At 44.2% G+C, this 13205-nt stretch overlaps 1 protein-coding gene across 2 annotated transcripts in view; it reads right to left on the bottom strand.

The window, feature by feature from the left end:
* Positions 1 to 13205, bottom strand: part of LOC138655749 (alcohol dehydrogenase 1-like) — a 169412-nt gene that overhangs the window by 30037 nt on the left and 126170 nt on the right. For both annotated transcript variants that reach the window (XR_011316730.1, XM_069743619.1), the window contains exon 5: positions 7806 to 8025. Coding sequence is in view for 1 of the 2 variants with exons in the window: in XM_069743619.1 (XP_069599720.1) it covers positions 7806 to 8025 (220 nt within the window). In the remaining variant the exon portion in view is untranslated. The remainder of the gene's footprint in view (positions 1 to 7805; positions 8026 to 13205) is intronic.

The raw sequence follows: 13205 nt of genomic DNA, 5'->3' as shown, positions 1-13205 counted from the left end.
CACCCAGATGACCAACATCCTTTGAGAGACAGGGAGATCTGAAATAAAATCCATGGAAATATGCGTCCAGGGCCTCTTCGGGACCGGCAAGGGCAAAAGCAACCCACTGGCACGAGAACAGCAGGGCTTAGCCCGAGCACAAATCCCACAGGACTGCACAAAAGAACGCACATCCCGTGACAAGGAAGGCCACCAAAAGGATCTAGCCACCAAATCTCTGATACCAAAGATTCCAGGATGACCAGCTAACACCGAACAATGAACCTCAGAGATAACTCTACTAGTCCATCTATCAGGGACAAACAGTTTCTCCGCTGGACAATGGTCAGGTCTATCAGCCTGAAACTTCTGCAGCACAGGCCGCAAATCAGGGGAGATGGCAGACAAAATTACCCCCTCTTTAAGAATACCAGCCGGCTCAGGAACACCCGGAGAGTCAGGCACAAAACTCCTTGAAAGGGCATCAGCCTTCACATTCTTAGAGCCCGGAAGGTATGAAACCACAAAATCGAAACGGGAGAAAAATGGCGACCATCGAGCCTGTCTAGGATTCAACCGTTTGGCAGACTCGAGATAAGTCAAATTCTGGTGATCCGTCAAGACCACCACGCGATGCTTGGCTCCTTCAAGCCAATGTCGCCACTCCTCGAATGCCCACTTCATAGCCAACAACTCTCGATTGCCAACATCATAATTGCGCTCAGCAGGCGAGAACTTTCTAGAAAAGAAAGCACATGGTTTCATCACCGAGCCATCAGAACTTCTTTGAGACAAAACATCCCCAGCTCCAATCTCAGAAGCATCAACTTCGACCTGAAACGGGAGCGAAACATCTGGCTGGCACAACACAGGGGCAGAAGAAAAACGACGCTTCAACTCCTGAAAAGCCTCTACGGCCGCAGAGGACCAATTGACCACATCAGCACCTTTCTTGGTCAAATCAGTCAACGGTTTAACAACACTAGAAAAATTAGCGATGAAGCGACGGTAAAAATTAGCAAAGCCCAGGAACTTCTGCAGGCTCTTCACAGATGAAGGCTGAGTCCAATCATAAATGGCCTGAACTTTAACAGGGTCCATCTCGATAGTAGAAGGGGAAAAAATGAAACCCAAAAATGAAACCTTCTGAACTCCAAAGAGACATTTAGACCCCTTCACAAACAAGGAATTCGCACGAAGGACCTGGAACACCATTCTGACCTGCTTCACATGAGACTCCCAATCATCCGAAAAGACCAAAATTTCATCCAAATATACAATCATGAACCTATCCAGGTACTTTCGGAAGATGTCATGCATAAAGGACTGAAACACAGATGGAGCATTAGAAAGCCCGAATGGCATCACCAGGTACTCAAAATGGCCCTCGGGCATATTAAATGCTGTTTTCCATTCATCGCCCTGTTTAATACGCACAAGATTACACGCCCCTCGAAGATCTATCCTGGTGAACCAACTAGCCCCCTTAATCCGAGGAAACAAAGCAGACAGTAGCGGCAAAGGGTACTGAAATTTGACCGTGATCTTATTAAGAAGGCGGTAATCAATATAAGGTCTCAAAGAACCATCCTTCTTGGCCACAAAAAAGAACCCTGCTCCCAACGGTGATGACGACGGGCGAATATGCCCTTTCTCCAAGGACTCCTTTATATATCTCTGCATAGCGGCGTGTTCTGGCACAGATAAATTGAACAGTCGACCCTTAGGAAACTTACTACCAGGAATCAAATTAATAGCACAATCGCAATCCCTATGAGGAGGTAGGGCACTGGATTTGGGCTCATCAAATACATCCCGGTAATCCGACAAAAACTCCGGGACTTCAGAAGGAGTGGAAGATGAAATTGACAGCAATGGAACATCACCATGTACCCCTTGACAACCCCAGCTGGACACAGACATTGATTCCCAATCCAATACTGGATTATGGACCTGTAGCCATGGCAACCCCAAAACAATCACATCATGCAGATTATACAACACCAAAAAGCGAATATCCTCCTGATGTGCAGGAGCCATGCACATGGTCAATTGAGTCCAGTACTGAGACTTATTCTTGGCCAAAGGCGTAGCATCAATTCCTCTCAATGGAATAGGATACTGCAAGGGCTCCAAGAAAAAACCACAGTGCCTGGCAAACTCTAAGTCCATCAAATTCAGGGCAGCACCTGAATCCACAAATGCCATAACAGAATAGGATGACAAAGAGCAAATCAGAGTAACGGACAAAAGAAATTTAGGCTGTACCGTACCAATGGTGGCAGACCTAGCGAACCGCTTAGTGCGCTTAGGACAATCGGAGATAGCATGAGTGGAGTCACCACAGTAAAAACACAGCCCATTCCGACGTCTGTGTTCTTGCCGTTCAGCTCTGGTCAAAGTCCTATCACATTGCATAGGCTCAAGCCTATGCTCAGAGAATACCGCCAAATGGTGCACAGCTTTGCGCTCACGCAAGCGCCGATCGATCTAAATGGCCAAGGACATGGACTCATTCAGACCAGCAAGCGTGGGAAATCCCACCATAACATCCTTAAGGGCTTCAGAAAGACCCTTTCTGAAAATTGCCGCCAGGGCACACTCATTCCACTGGGTAAGCACAGACCACTTTCTAAACTTCTGACAATATACCTCCGCTTCATCCTGACCCTGACACAAAATCAGCAAGATTTTCTCTGCCTGATCCACTGAATTTGGTTCATCATAAAGCAATCCAAGCGCCAGAAAAAACGCATCTACATCACGCAATGCAGGATCTCCTGGCGCAAGGGAAAATGCCCAGTCTTGAGGATCGCCACGTAACAAAGAAATAATGATTTTTACTTGTCGAACGGGGTCACCAGAGGAGCGGGGTTTCAAAGCAAGAAACAGTTTACAATTATTTTTGAAATTCAGGAACTTAGATCTATCCCCAGAAAACAAATCAGGAATTGGAATTCTAGGCTCTAACATCGGATTCTTGAATGTTTTGTACCCTTGCAGTGAGATGATCCACACAAGAGGACAGACCTTGAATGTCCATATCTACACCTGTGTCCTGAACCACCCAGAGATTAAGGGGAAAAGAAAGACAAAACACACTGCAGAGAAAAAAAAATGGTCTCAGAACTTCTCTTATCCCTCTATTGAGATGCATTAACACTTTTGGCCAGCTGTACTGTTATGGACCTGGTGGTTAGGAGCACACGGAATGACCTGATGGTTAAACAAACACGGAACAAGCTCTGAGAAGTGGGATCTCTGCTGACCGCAACCCCTAATCCTATCACACACACTAGAAATAGCCGTGGAGCGTACCTAACTCTGCCTAGACGCCTCTTCACAGCCAAGAGCTAGCTACCCCTAGAGATAGGAAATAAAGCCTACCTTGCCTCAGAGAAATTCCCCAAAGGAAAAGGCAGCCCCCCACAAATATTGACTGTGAGATAAGATGAAAGTCACAAACACAGGAATGAAACAGGTTTCAGCAAAGGAGGCCAGACTTACTAAACAGACAGAGGATAGAAAAGGTATCTTTGCGGTCAGCACAAAAAACTACAAAAGACCACGCAGAGTGTGCAAAAAGACCCCCGCACCAACTCACAGTGCGGAGGTGCCACTCTGCATCCCAGAGCTTCCAGCTAGCAAGGCAAAATCATGATAGCACGCTGGACAAGAAAAGAATGAGCAACAAAAAAACTAGCAGGGACTTAGCTTCTGCTGGAGTAAACAGGTCACCAGAAAGATCCAAGAGCGAACTGAACCAGTACTAGAACATTGACAGCTGGCATGGAGTAACGATCAGAGTGGAGTTAAATAGAGCAGCCGGCCTAAGAATAAACTAGGTCACCTGTGAAAGGAACCTCAGAACCAGCAGCTCCACTCACAGCCACCAGAGGGAGTCCATGGACAGAACTCGCCGAAGTACCGTTCATGACCACAGGAGGGAGTTCGATAACAGAATTCACAACACCTAACACCCTAAGTGGGTCCTTCCCCACTGCTTTCAGGAACCTCGTCCCTTGCTGTCAGCTAATAATGTCCTGGCTAGGGCACTGGCCGGTCAGGGACGCTAGCCTCGCCACTTCAGATAATACCACACAGGGGACAGTGACAAACACGAAAGGAACAGGGTAAAAACACAGCTTAGCTTCAACTTCCTCTGCTGCAGCACACCACACAGCAGAATAAAGGCACCAGGATCACAAGTTCACAAAACCAGCTGATACAACACAGCAGCCAGCGAGCTCCTTCGTCCAGGCTTGGTCACTGTAGACTGCTCTATCACCGACAGTCAGCTGATGCATCAGGTGACCATTTAAAGGATGGTGGGAGTGGTCATCACCCACATCAGCTGACCTATCCACACTGCAGTTACAGCTCATTGCCAGCAAGGAAGGGGGTAAACTGATATTAACCTCCGCTGGTCCTGAAAAGAAAAAGCTATATATAAAATAGAGTGAAACCAGAGCTGCCACAAATCCAAACATGGATCATGACAAGTGTACAGGAGAATGGGGAAAAAAAATTTCACAACTGTTTTTTTTTTTTTTTTACCATGTTCGCCAAATGCTAACACTGCCATTATGATTCTCCAGGTCATCATTAGTTTGTAGTTTCCAAATATGTATTGGTTCTTTTTTATTTAAGTGCTGAAAAAAAATACAAAATTTGTTAAAAAAATTGCATCATCTTCTGAGACCCGTAGCATCTCAATTTTTCATGAACTGGGGCTGGATGAGGGCTTATTTTTTGTGCGCTAACCTGACATTTTTATTGATACCATTTTGGTCTAGATACAATCTTTTGATCGCCCAGTATTGCATTTTAATGCAATGTTGCTGCAACCAAAAAAACTTAATTCTGGCGTTTTTACTTTTTTTTATTGTTATGCTGGGCGATTCTGAATGCGGCGATACCAAATATGTGTATATTTTTTATTTATTTTTAATTATTTTATTTTGAATGGGGCAGATGTGGTGTGATTTAAACTTTTTATTTTTTTTATTTTTTAATATTTTTAAAAACTTTTTTCTACTTTTCACTTGCTTCTATAGTCTCCATGGGATCATCCGATCACTGGTGATACACAGAACAGGACTTCAGAAATGCTCACTTGCCATTAACGCCAACTGCTGAGTTGCGGTCATAGCAATCCGACTATGACAGCCACAGAGTTCTGCTAGAGACCCCTGGTTGTCATGCCAACCCATCGGCGACCCGACGTCATGTGACACGGGCCGCGATGCGTGGGATTAGTGATGCGCTTCCAGCGCGATCGTGTTAAATGCCACTGTCACAGATTGACAATGGCATTAACAAGTTAACAGACATGGGTGGATTTTGATGCTGTTAGGGGCACATGTCACGTGAATTGGACAGCTGACATGTGGTGAAAAAGATGTGGGCTCAGCACCGGAGCCCACATAAAAGGGGGAGACCCGACATGCGCTGTACATGTGCAGCGTATGTCGTGAAGGGGTTAAAAAATCATCTGAAATATTTAAATGTGAAAAAGGTACCACTTTGAACTGACAACTATCTTTTCTTTTACTGTTTTAATTGTGACATGCTAAATAAGGCTAAAAATGTTACATTGGTCAGCAAAAAACTTTTCTTTCACAAAAACAAAATTAACCAGAATTACATTTTTTGTGCTGTATCCTTTCAGATTTTTTCCATTAGGCAAGTTTTTTTGTGACATATTTCACATTTTATCGAACTATGAAAAATAATAACACTTATGTAGTCAACATTTTTTTACATACCCCTGCAGAATTTTAGCTTTCTTGGCCTTTTTTTCAGAGAATATGAATGATAACACCAAAACTTTTTCTCCACTCATGGTTAGTTGGTTGGGTGAAGCCATTTATTGTCACACTACTGTGTTTTCTCTTTTTAAATCATAATGACAACCTAAAACATCCACATAACCCTAATCAAAAGTTTACATACCCTAATGATTTTGGCCTGATAACATGCACAGAAGTTGACACAAATGGGTTTAAATGGCTACTAAAGGTAACATCCTCACCTGTGACCTGTTTGCTTATAATCATTGTGTGTGCATAAAAGCAGAGTGAGTTTCTGGGATCCAGCAGACTCTTGCATCTTTCATCCAGCCACTGATGTTTCTGGATTGTGAGTCATGGGGAAAGCAAAAGAATTGACAATGGATCTATGGGAAAAGATAGTTGAACTGTATAAAACAGGAAAGGGATACAAAAAGATATCCAAGGAAGTGATAATACCAGTCAGCAGCATTAAAACTGTGATTAACAAATGGAAAATCAGGGGCTTTGAAAAAACAAAACCAAGGTCAGGCAGACCAACAAAAATGTCATCCACAACTGCCAGGAAAATTGTCTGGGATGCAAAGAAAAACCCACAAATAACAACAGCTGAAATATTGGACTCTCTGAAACCTAGCGGTGCAGCTGTTTCAAGATGCACAATAAGGAGGAGCTTGAAGAAAATGGACTGCATGGTTGAGTCACCAGAAGAAAGCCATTACTGCGCAAATGCCACAAAGTATCTCGCCTACAATACGCAAAACAGTACAGAGACAAGCCTCAAAACTTCTGGAGCAAGGTAATTTGGAGTGATGAGACCAAAATTGAACTTTTTGGCCACAGCCATAAACGTTACATTTGGAGAGAGGTCAACAAGGTCTATTATGAAAGGAACACCATTCCTACTGTAAAGCACGGAGGTGGATCTCTGATGTTTTGGGAATGTGTGAGCTACAAAGGCAGAAGAAACTTGGTCAAAGTTGAAGTAAAGATGAATGTAGCATGTGATCAGCAAATACTGAAGGCAAATTTGCAATCATCAGCCCGGACGCTGCACAAGGGACATACTTGAACATTCCAACATGACAATCCAAAACACATGGCCAAGTCGATCTGTCATTGGCTACAGCAGAGCAATGTGAAGGTTCTGGAGTGGCCATCTCCATCTCCTGACCTCAATATCATTGAGCCACTCTGGGGAGATCTCAAGCACACAGTTCATGCTAGACAGCCCAGGAATTTACAGGAACTGGAGGCTTTTTGGCCAAAAAAAGTGGGCAGCATTACCATATGAGAAAATGAAGAATCTCATCCAAAACTACCACAAAAGACTTCAAGTTGTCATTGATGTTAGAGGGGGCAATACACGGTATTAGGAAATGTGGTATGTAAACTTTTGATCAGGGTCATTTGTCATTTGTATGTTTTTTGTTGTCATTAGATTTAAGAAGAGAAAACAAAGTAGTTTGACAACAACATGGCTTAACCCAACCACTAACTATTAGTGGAGAAAAAAGTTTGGTGCTATCATTCATATTCTCTGAAAAAAGGCCAAGAAAGTAAAAATTCTGCAAAAGGCTTCTCTTTTACCGCAGTGCAGCCCATTTAACATGATATCGTCCTCCTCTACTACATTTTCAAACAAAATTCTTTGAGTGTGGTGTAATGTCTACCGCCATTACAAAACGATGCTCTATCAGGAAGACAAATGAGGTTACAAGCTGTCAGTGAATTGTCCCGATCTCTGTAAGCCCTCACCTTACTTCTCCCTTGGTTTTTATTGATAGCTCCATGGCTAACTGTTGTCACTATCTCTTACATTCTACTTCACTGACTGGAACCATTAATCTAGAGCCACAGCAGTTTTCAGGAAAGCCTACTAATTCATTGGCCAATACTATTTTATTGGATTCATCTTAACTTAACTATTCATTCATAAATGTCCTGCATTAACTGTTAATACGTTAATTAACTTGGTGGTTAATCACTCTCTAAATTATGTATAGAATTTTTAATCAGGTTCTCTGTTCTTACTTTTGCAGTATTTATAGCTGAGCCATATCCAGTAGAAAATCCACAGCCAATCAAACAGACTTTTTCCAGTGGAGCATCCTCATGTATTTTAGCAACAGCAATATCATCCACTACAGTGTATTCCGTGAAGGTGCTAGTACTCAAGAAGTTGTGAATTCCTATCCCTTTGCAGGTAAATCTGAAGGGGCTCTCCAATACTTTGCCATCCAAATTTCCAATGCTGATTAAAATAGAAACAAAATAAAATGTATTAAAACTACAGCTTAAGATTACATTGTACAACACATTGTTGAAAACCATAGTTTGAAGAGGATCGGTCACTTGCCATTAATATGCAATTACCAGCTGTTCCACTGAATCAGTTTCTATTGCTTTTTTATTATTTATTTTTGCTCCTGTAACTCTACTTTCTTGAGAGATGCCATCCTTTTTCCTTTTGGTGGCTTTTATGTAAGTTTTAGTCTTGTTAGCCAAGGGGGCAAGAGAAGAGTTATGGATCACACCTCCTTGGCTAACAAGGCAAAAATTAAATAGAAGGTTCAAAATAAAAATGTGGCATATGCCATAAACAGGCACAGGAGCAAAAATGAACAACAAATTTATGGCAACAGCAGCATTTAGACCAGGTAAAAAAAATTGTGTTGGCAAGTGACAGCTTATTTTTAAAATTGGTATTTCCATTTTAGTAATTGAGCCCCTAACTATAGACTAAGCTATAACATACATATCACTAGGAGACTGACTGCAGGCACCTCCACCAATCACAAATACGTTGCTTTGAATTGAGCCACTAGAATAAAGCAGTGCTCAATCAATTCATTTTTATAGGACTGCTGGAAATAGCTGTTGTACTTTTCTAACTCTAGTAGTCTCATAGACATAAATGGAGAGGTGGCACACTGCATTCTGATTGGGCATTTTAGAGCCCCATTCTCAGAATCGGAATGGCCCCAGAGGTTGAACTCACAGCAATCATCAAGTTGTTGTCAATAATATGGGTAGCTAATAATTTCCAAAGATGTGAGTAACCCTCTTATTTTTTTAATATTGCATATGTATAGAGGTTAGAAAAGGGTCTAAATGTTTAGACTAGGTATGACTTATCTGTGACATTTATCAAAACATTAGCTATAATAGAGTGAAACATTGTCAAAATCAAATAATTTATTTATAATTTGTATCTTTACTTTTTTCATTTTTTTTGCAGACACAAAAAGATACATTTTCATACACTATATAGAACTAGATATAGAAATCTTCCTCTTCTCACAAAATATCCACAATGTCCTGACACAACGGCTTGCATCACTGGCTGCTGAAATCACTTGTCCCTCTCCATATAAAGAGCGAACATCTTATTTTAGCGCCATTTTGACACTTTAGGGCTAAGTCCATTTGTTGCGGATTTGTTGGGGATTTTTCTGCGAGGAATTGCACCAAATCCACAAAGGATTGCTCAAGCAATGTTAATCAATGGGAATCCAGAATTGGTGTGCACATGCTGCGGAAAATTTGGTCCTGATTCGCAGCGTTTTATTTTCCGCAAGATGACTTTTTTTGCGAATCTGCAGCATTTCTGACCCATTGACTTACATTGAGACAGTCAAATCTGCAGCCAAACAGAAGGTGGAAAAAGGTTTGCGGATTTGCTGTAGATTTGCATGCCAAAAATGCTGCAGAAAGGAAATTATGTCAGAAGGAGGAAGAGCATGTGGGCAGAAAATATGTGTGTGGGTGGAAAATATGTGTGAGCGGAGAATATGTGTGTGTCTGTCTGTCTGTCTGCAGGTGTTTGTGTGTGCCTGTCTGCGAGTGTCTGCGTCTGTCTGCGGGTGTTTGTGTGTGTCTGTCTGCAGGTGTCTGTGTGTATGTTTGTGTGAACCCAGGCATCATCTGATGGGACTACTACTCCCATCCGGATATGTCTGCTGTCACATATAACACTGACAGTGTGAGCCGATGATGGGAGAGTAGTCCTATCATCCGGTGACTGTGTTCAATTGTAAAAAAATTAAAAACATTTACATAATTACATATAATACTGTATATATACTCCCCAAACACCTAATTCCCGACGTCCACGTCTCATGCAAGCAATCAAAAATAATAAACTAACATATAATACTCCCTGTCCACCGTAGTCCATTTAATAATGAGTGTCCCATCACACTCCACCATCTTCAATCTGTTGTCCACGGAAATGCTGCCTTTCTGCCTGGATGGTTTCCACAAGCTGATGGCAGTCGCAGTCCCCCAGTACCAATTGCCCAGTGGCGATTACTTTTCTACGAAAGCTGTGCCTTGATCAATGGCTGCCTCCGCTGAACCTACATCCAGGGAATGCCATGTCCGATAACGTTGCGAACCAGGTGATGGCCCTACTGCGAGGCAAGCTCACACAAGTGCCTTGCAGACTCACATCCTCAACCTGGTGGTACAGCGTTTTCTTCTCTGCCACTATCCTGGCCTGGGTGAGCTGCTACAGAAAGCACATAAGCTGTGTGCTCATTGCTGCCATTCGCACCCCTCAGGTCATCGACTTACATCGATACAGAGGTCTTTGTCCATGCCAGTTAACAGGTTGATATGCGATGTGCTGATATGGTGGAATTCCACTCTGCACATGTTGCAGCGACTGTTGCAGCGACTGTTGCAGCAGCAACGAGCCCTGACACAGTATGTCATGTCATATAGCCTGTGCCATCACAGTACGGATGTCGCGCATATCACGTTTACAGAGTGGACACAGATTAAGGAACTCTGTTCCCTGCTGCACAGTTTTGAAATGGCTAGTAAAATGTTTAGCACTTACGAAGCATCAGCATCACAATTCTGGTCATCTATTTGCTGGAGCAGACTTTGGATAGCCTGCAAAAAGAGATGGTGGTCACAGAAGAAGAGTGTCACTCCGTTCAGTCTGTATCTGTTTTTCGGTGTGACAATGCATGTCTTTGCTTTAACCTTTTGCTCCTTTCCCCCTAATTAAGCTGGAATACTGTTGGCTGTTACCTATATGGAGTCTGCTTAATTCCTTGCTCTGCTGCATAGCCGTACATGGGTGGTTAGGTCTTTGCTCTGCAGCATGACCATCCGCATGTGCGGCCCCTGGTTGCTACTGTGGAAGCTGTCCGCGAGTTGAGGTAATTTGCAGCTGGTGCTTAACTTTCAACGTGCTTCTGGCGCGCAGTCGCTGCCAGGTGCCTTGCGCCTCAGTTCCTGCACGGATTTTGCTGTAATGGTTTCTGTTTGTGCTAAGAGCGTGCGCGGCCACACCTCCCCTGCCTTTATCAGGGTTAATGTGTGTACTTGAAATGATGTTCCCAGCCAATTGCTGAGGGGCAGCTCCTATATATAGTTCCCCTGCCCTATGGGCGAGGCCTGAGCTACTCACAAAGCTCCTGAACTTTGCTATATGTGTTTCGTGTTCTTCACCTCTCCTGTCTATGTTTTGGTACCAAAGTCCTTGCCTTGATTCCTGTTATATCCTGTTCTGTCGCCTGTCCAGGAGGCAGTATATCCAGGCCTGAATTATTGATCCTGTACCTGTCCTGTACCTGACCCTGTCTGAACTGTGTCTGCTGTGTTATTTTCCTGGAATCACTCTGCGTCTGGAGCCTCGCACCCAGTGACTTTGAGTCTCTTGTAACCGGTATTGTTGCTGAGCTCTCACTATGCTGTGCTCAGTCTGCTAAGCAGGGCTAACCCCGTTCCGCCCAGGTCCAGTCTGGCGGTGCTTGCACCATCTCGCTTGAGCTCCTTTCTAGGTCCGATGCCCGGAGCCTGACGGCCGTAGCTAGGGGCCTGATGACCACTGCTGCCTGGTCCTGTGCCATCCCAGTTCTAGCCTGTGACCCGATGTTCCCAGGGGTCCACCCTGTGATGACGTCTATCCTTGATCTGTGTCTGATGTTCTCATGCTGAGCCTGTGCTACGCCTGAGGCCTGAGAAAGAGGCCATCTTAGTATGCCTGTGCCAGATGACCCTGGACTGCATCAACCCATGATGACTGCTGCCATCATCTGACATCTGTCCAAGGTGTCCAGCCTGTGTCCTGATGTCCTGCTTGTGTCCTGATGTTTTGGCTGTGTCCTGATGTCCACGTGTACCCTGATGTCGTGCCTGTGTCCTTATGTCCCGCCTATGTGTGCCTCGGTGATCCTTTGGTGCCTTGGGGTCCACTGGGTGGTACCCTTCTGGGAGGTGTGGAATCGGGAGCCTGGCATAGTCATGTTTGGTTTATGTACTGTGTGACTTTACTTTAGAAACTTTATCTATACCTGAAGTTGTGTGGTGTAATCAAGTTCTACGTTTCTCTTTCCTTGTCCTCATGCTCTGCTGCCATAGAACCCCGGTCTCTGCCCTCCCCTTGTTCGGGTAGACCAGGGTCCCCCTCTGCAGTATAGAGGGTCCGTATTGCATCCCCGGGGGACACGCGCCCCACGCCGACGTGGTCGGTCGGAGTGGGGGCATAAATGGGCTGGGCCGCATATGCTGCTACAGCTTACCGTGACAAAGAGGAAGAAGCAGAGGAGGATACGGAAGGGATAACAAAAAGGAAGAGGTGATGGGTGAGCAACTGTCAGATGAAGAGCATAATCCTCCCCTCTCTGTCATTTGTGGTTGGTGGCAGGGGATGGAGAAATCAAGCCTCACTGTTAACCAGCCACCAACACAGCATGGGCTTGGACATCATGGTAGAGCCCGAAATATGAGTGACTTCTTGCTGCACTATCTGCAACCTGATCCCTGTATACTAATGATTAGTAATGCTGCTGACTACTGGGTTGCCAGTCTGTTAGATCCACATTATAACACCAAATTTTGGCACATGCTTCCCGCCCTGGAACGAGATTCGCGAATGCTGGAGTATCGAAACACGCTTTTACACATCCTTAAGAGATCTTTTGCCCATGACAGTCGTGAAGCACACAGTTCACATCGCAGCTCTAGACTTCCGTCCTCAGGCACGTCAATTCGTCAACGCTTAAACAGCAGCAGCGGTATAAGTGGAAGAAGCAATTTCTGTGAGTTCTTTGACAATTTTTTATACCAGCTCTTGCACCAGCACAACAAAGTCCAAGTCTCACACCTTGTTAACGAATAGAGAGGATGGTGCAGGAGTATCTAGAGCTGATTATCAATGCCATCAAGGAGAGTTTAGACCCTTTCACATTTTGGTATTCCAAGATGGATGAGTGGCGTGAGCTCGCCTCACACGCCTTGGAGGTTTTATCGTGCCCAGCAGCCAGCGTTCTCTCTGAGCGTGTCTTCATCAATGCTCGTGGTGTCCTGATGGATTAGCGCAGTCAGCTGTCTCCTGAAAGTGTAAACCTCCTAACTTTCATCAAGATGAACAAGTCATGGATCTCCAAGGACTTTTGCACCCCAATCGCAGACTGT

This window comes from Ranitomeya imitator, chromosome 1 (assembly GCF_032444005.1).
Source record: "Ranitomeya imitator isolate aRanImi1 chromosome 1, aRanImi1.pri, whole genome shotgun sequence".
Classification (NCBI taxonomy): domain Eukaryota; kingdom Metazoa; phylum Chordata; class Amphibia; order Anura; family Dendrobatidae; genus Ranitomeya; species Ranitomeya imitator.
This window is presented reverse-complemented; position numbering and strand designations above follow the sequence as displayed.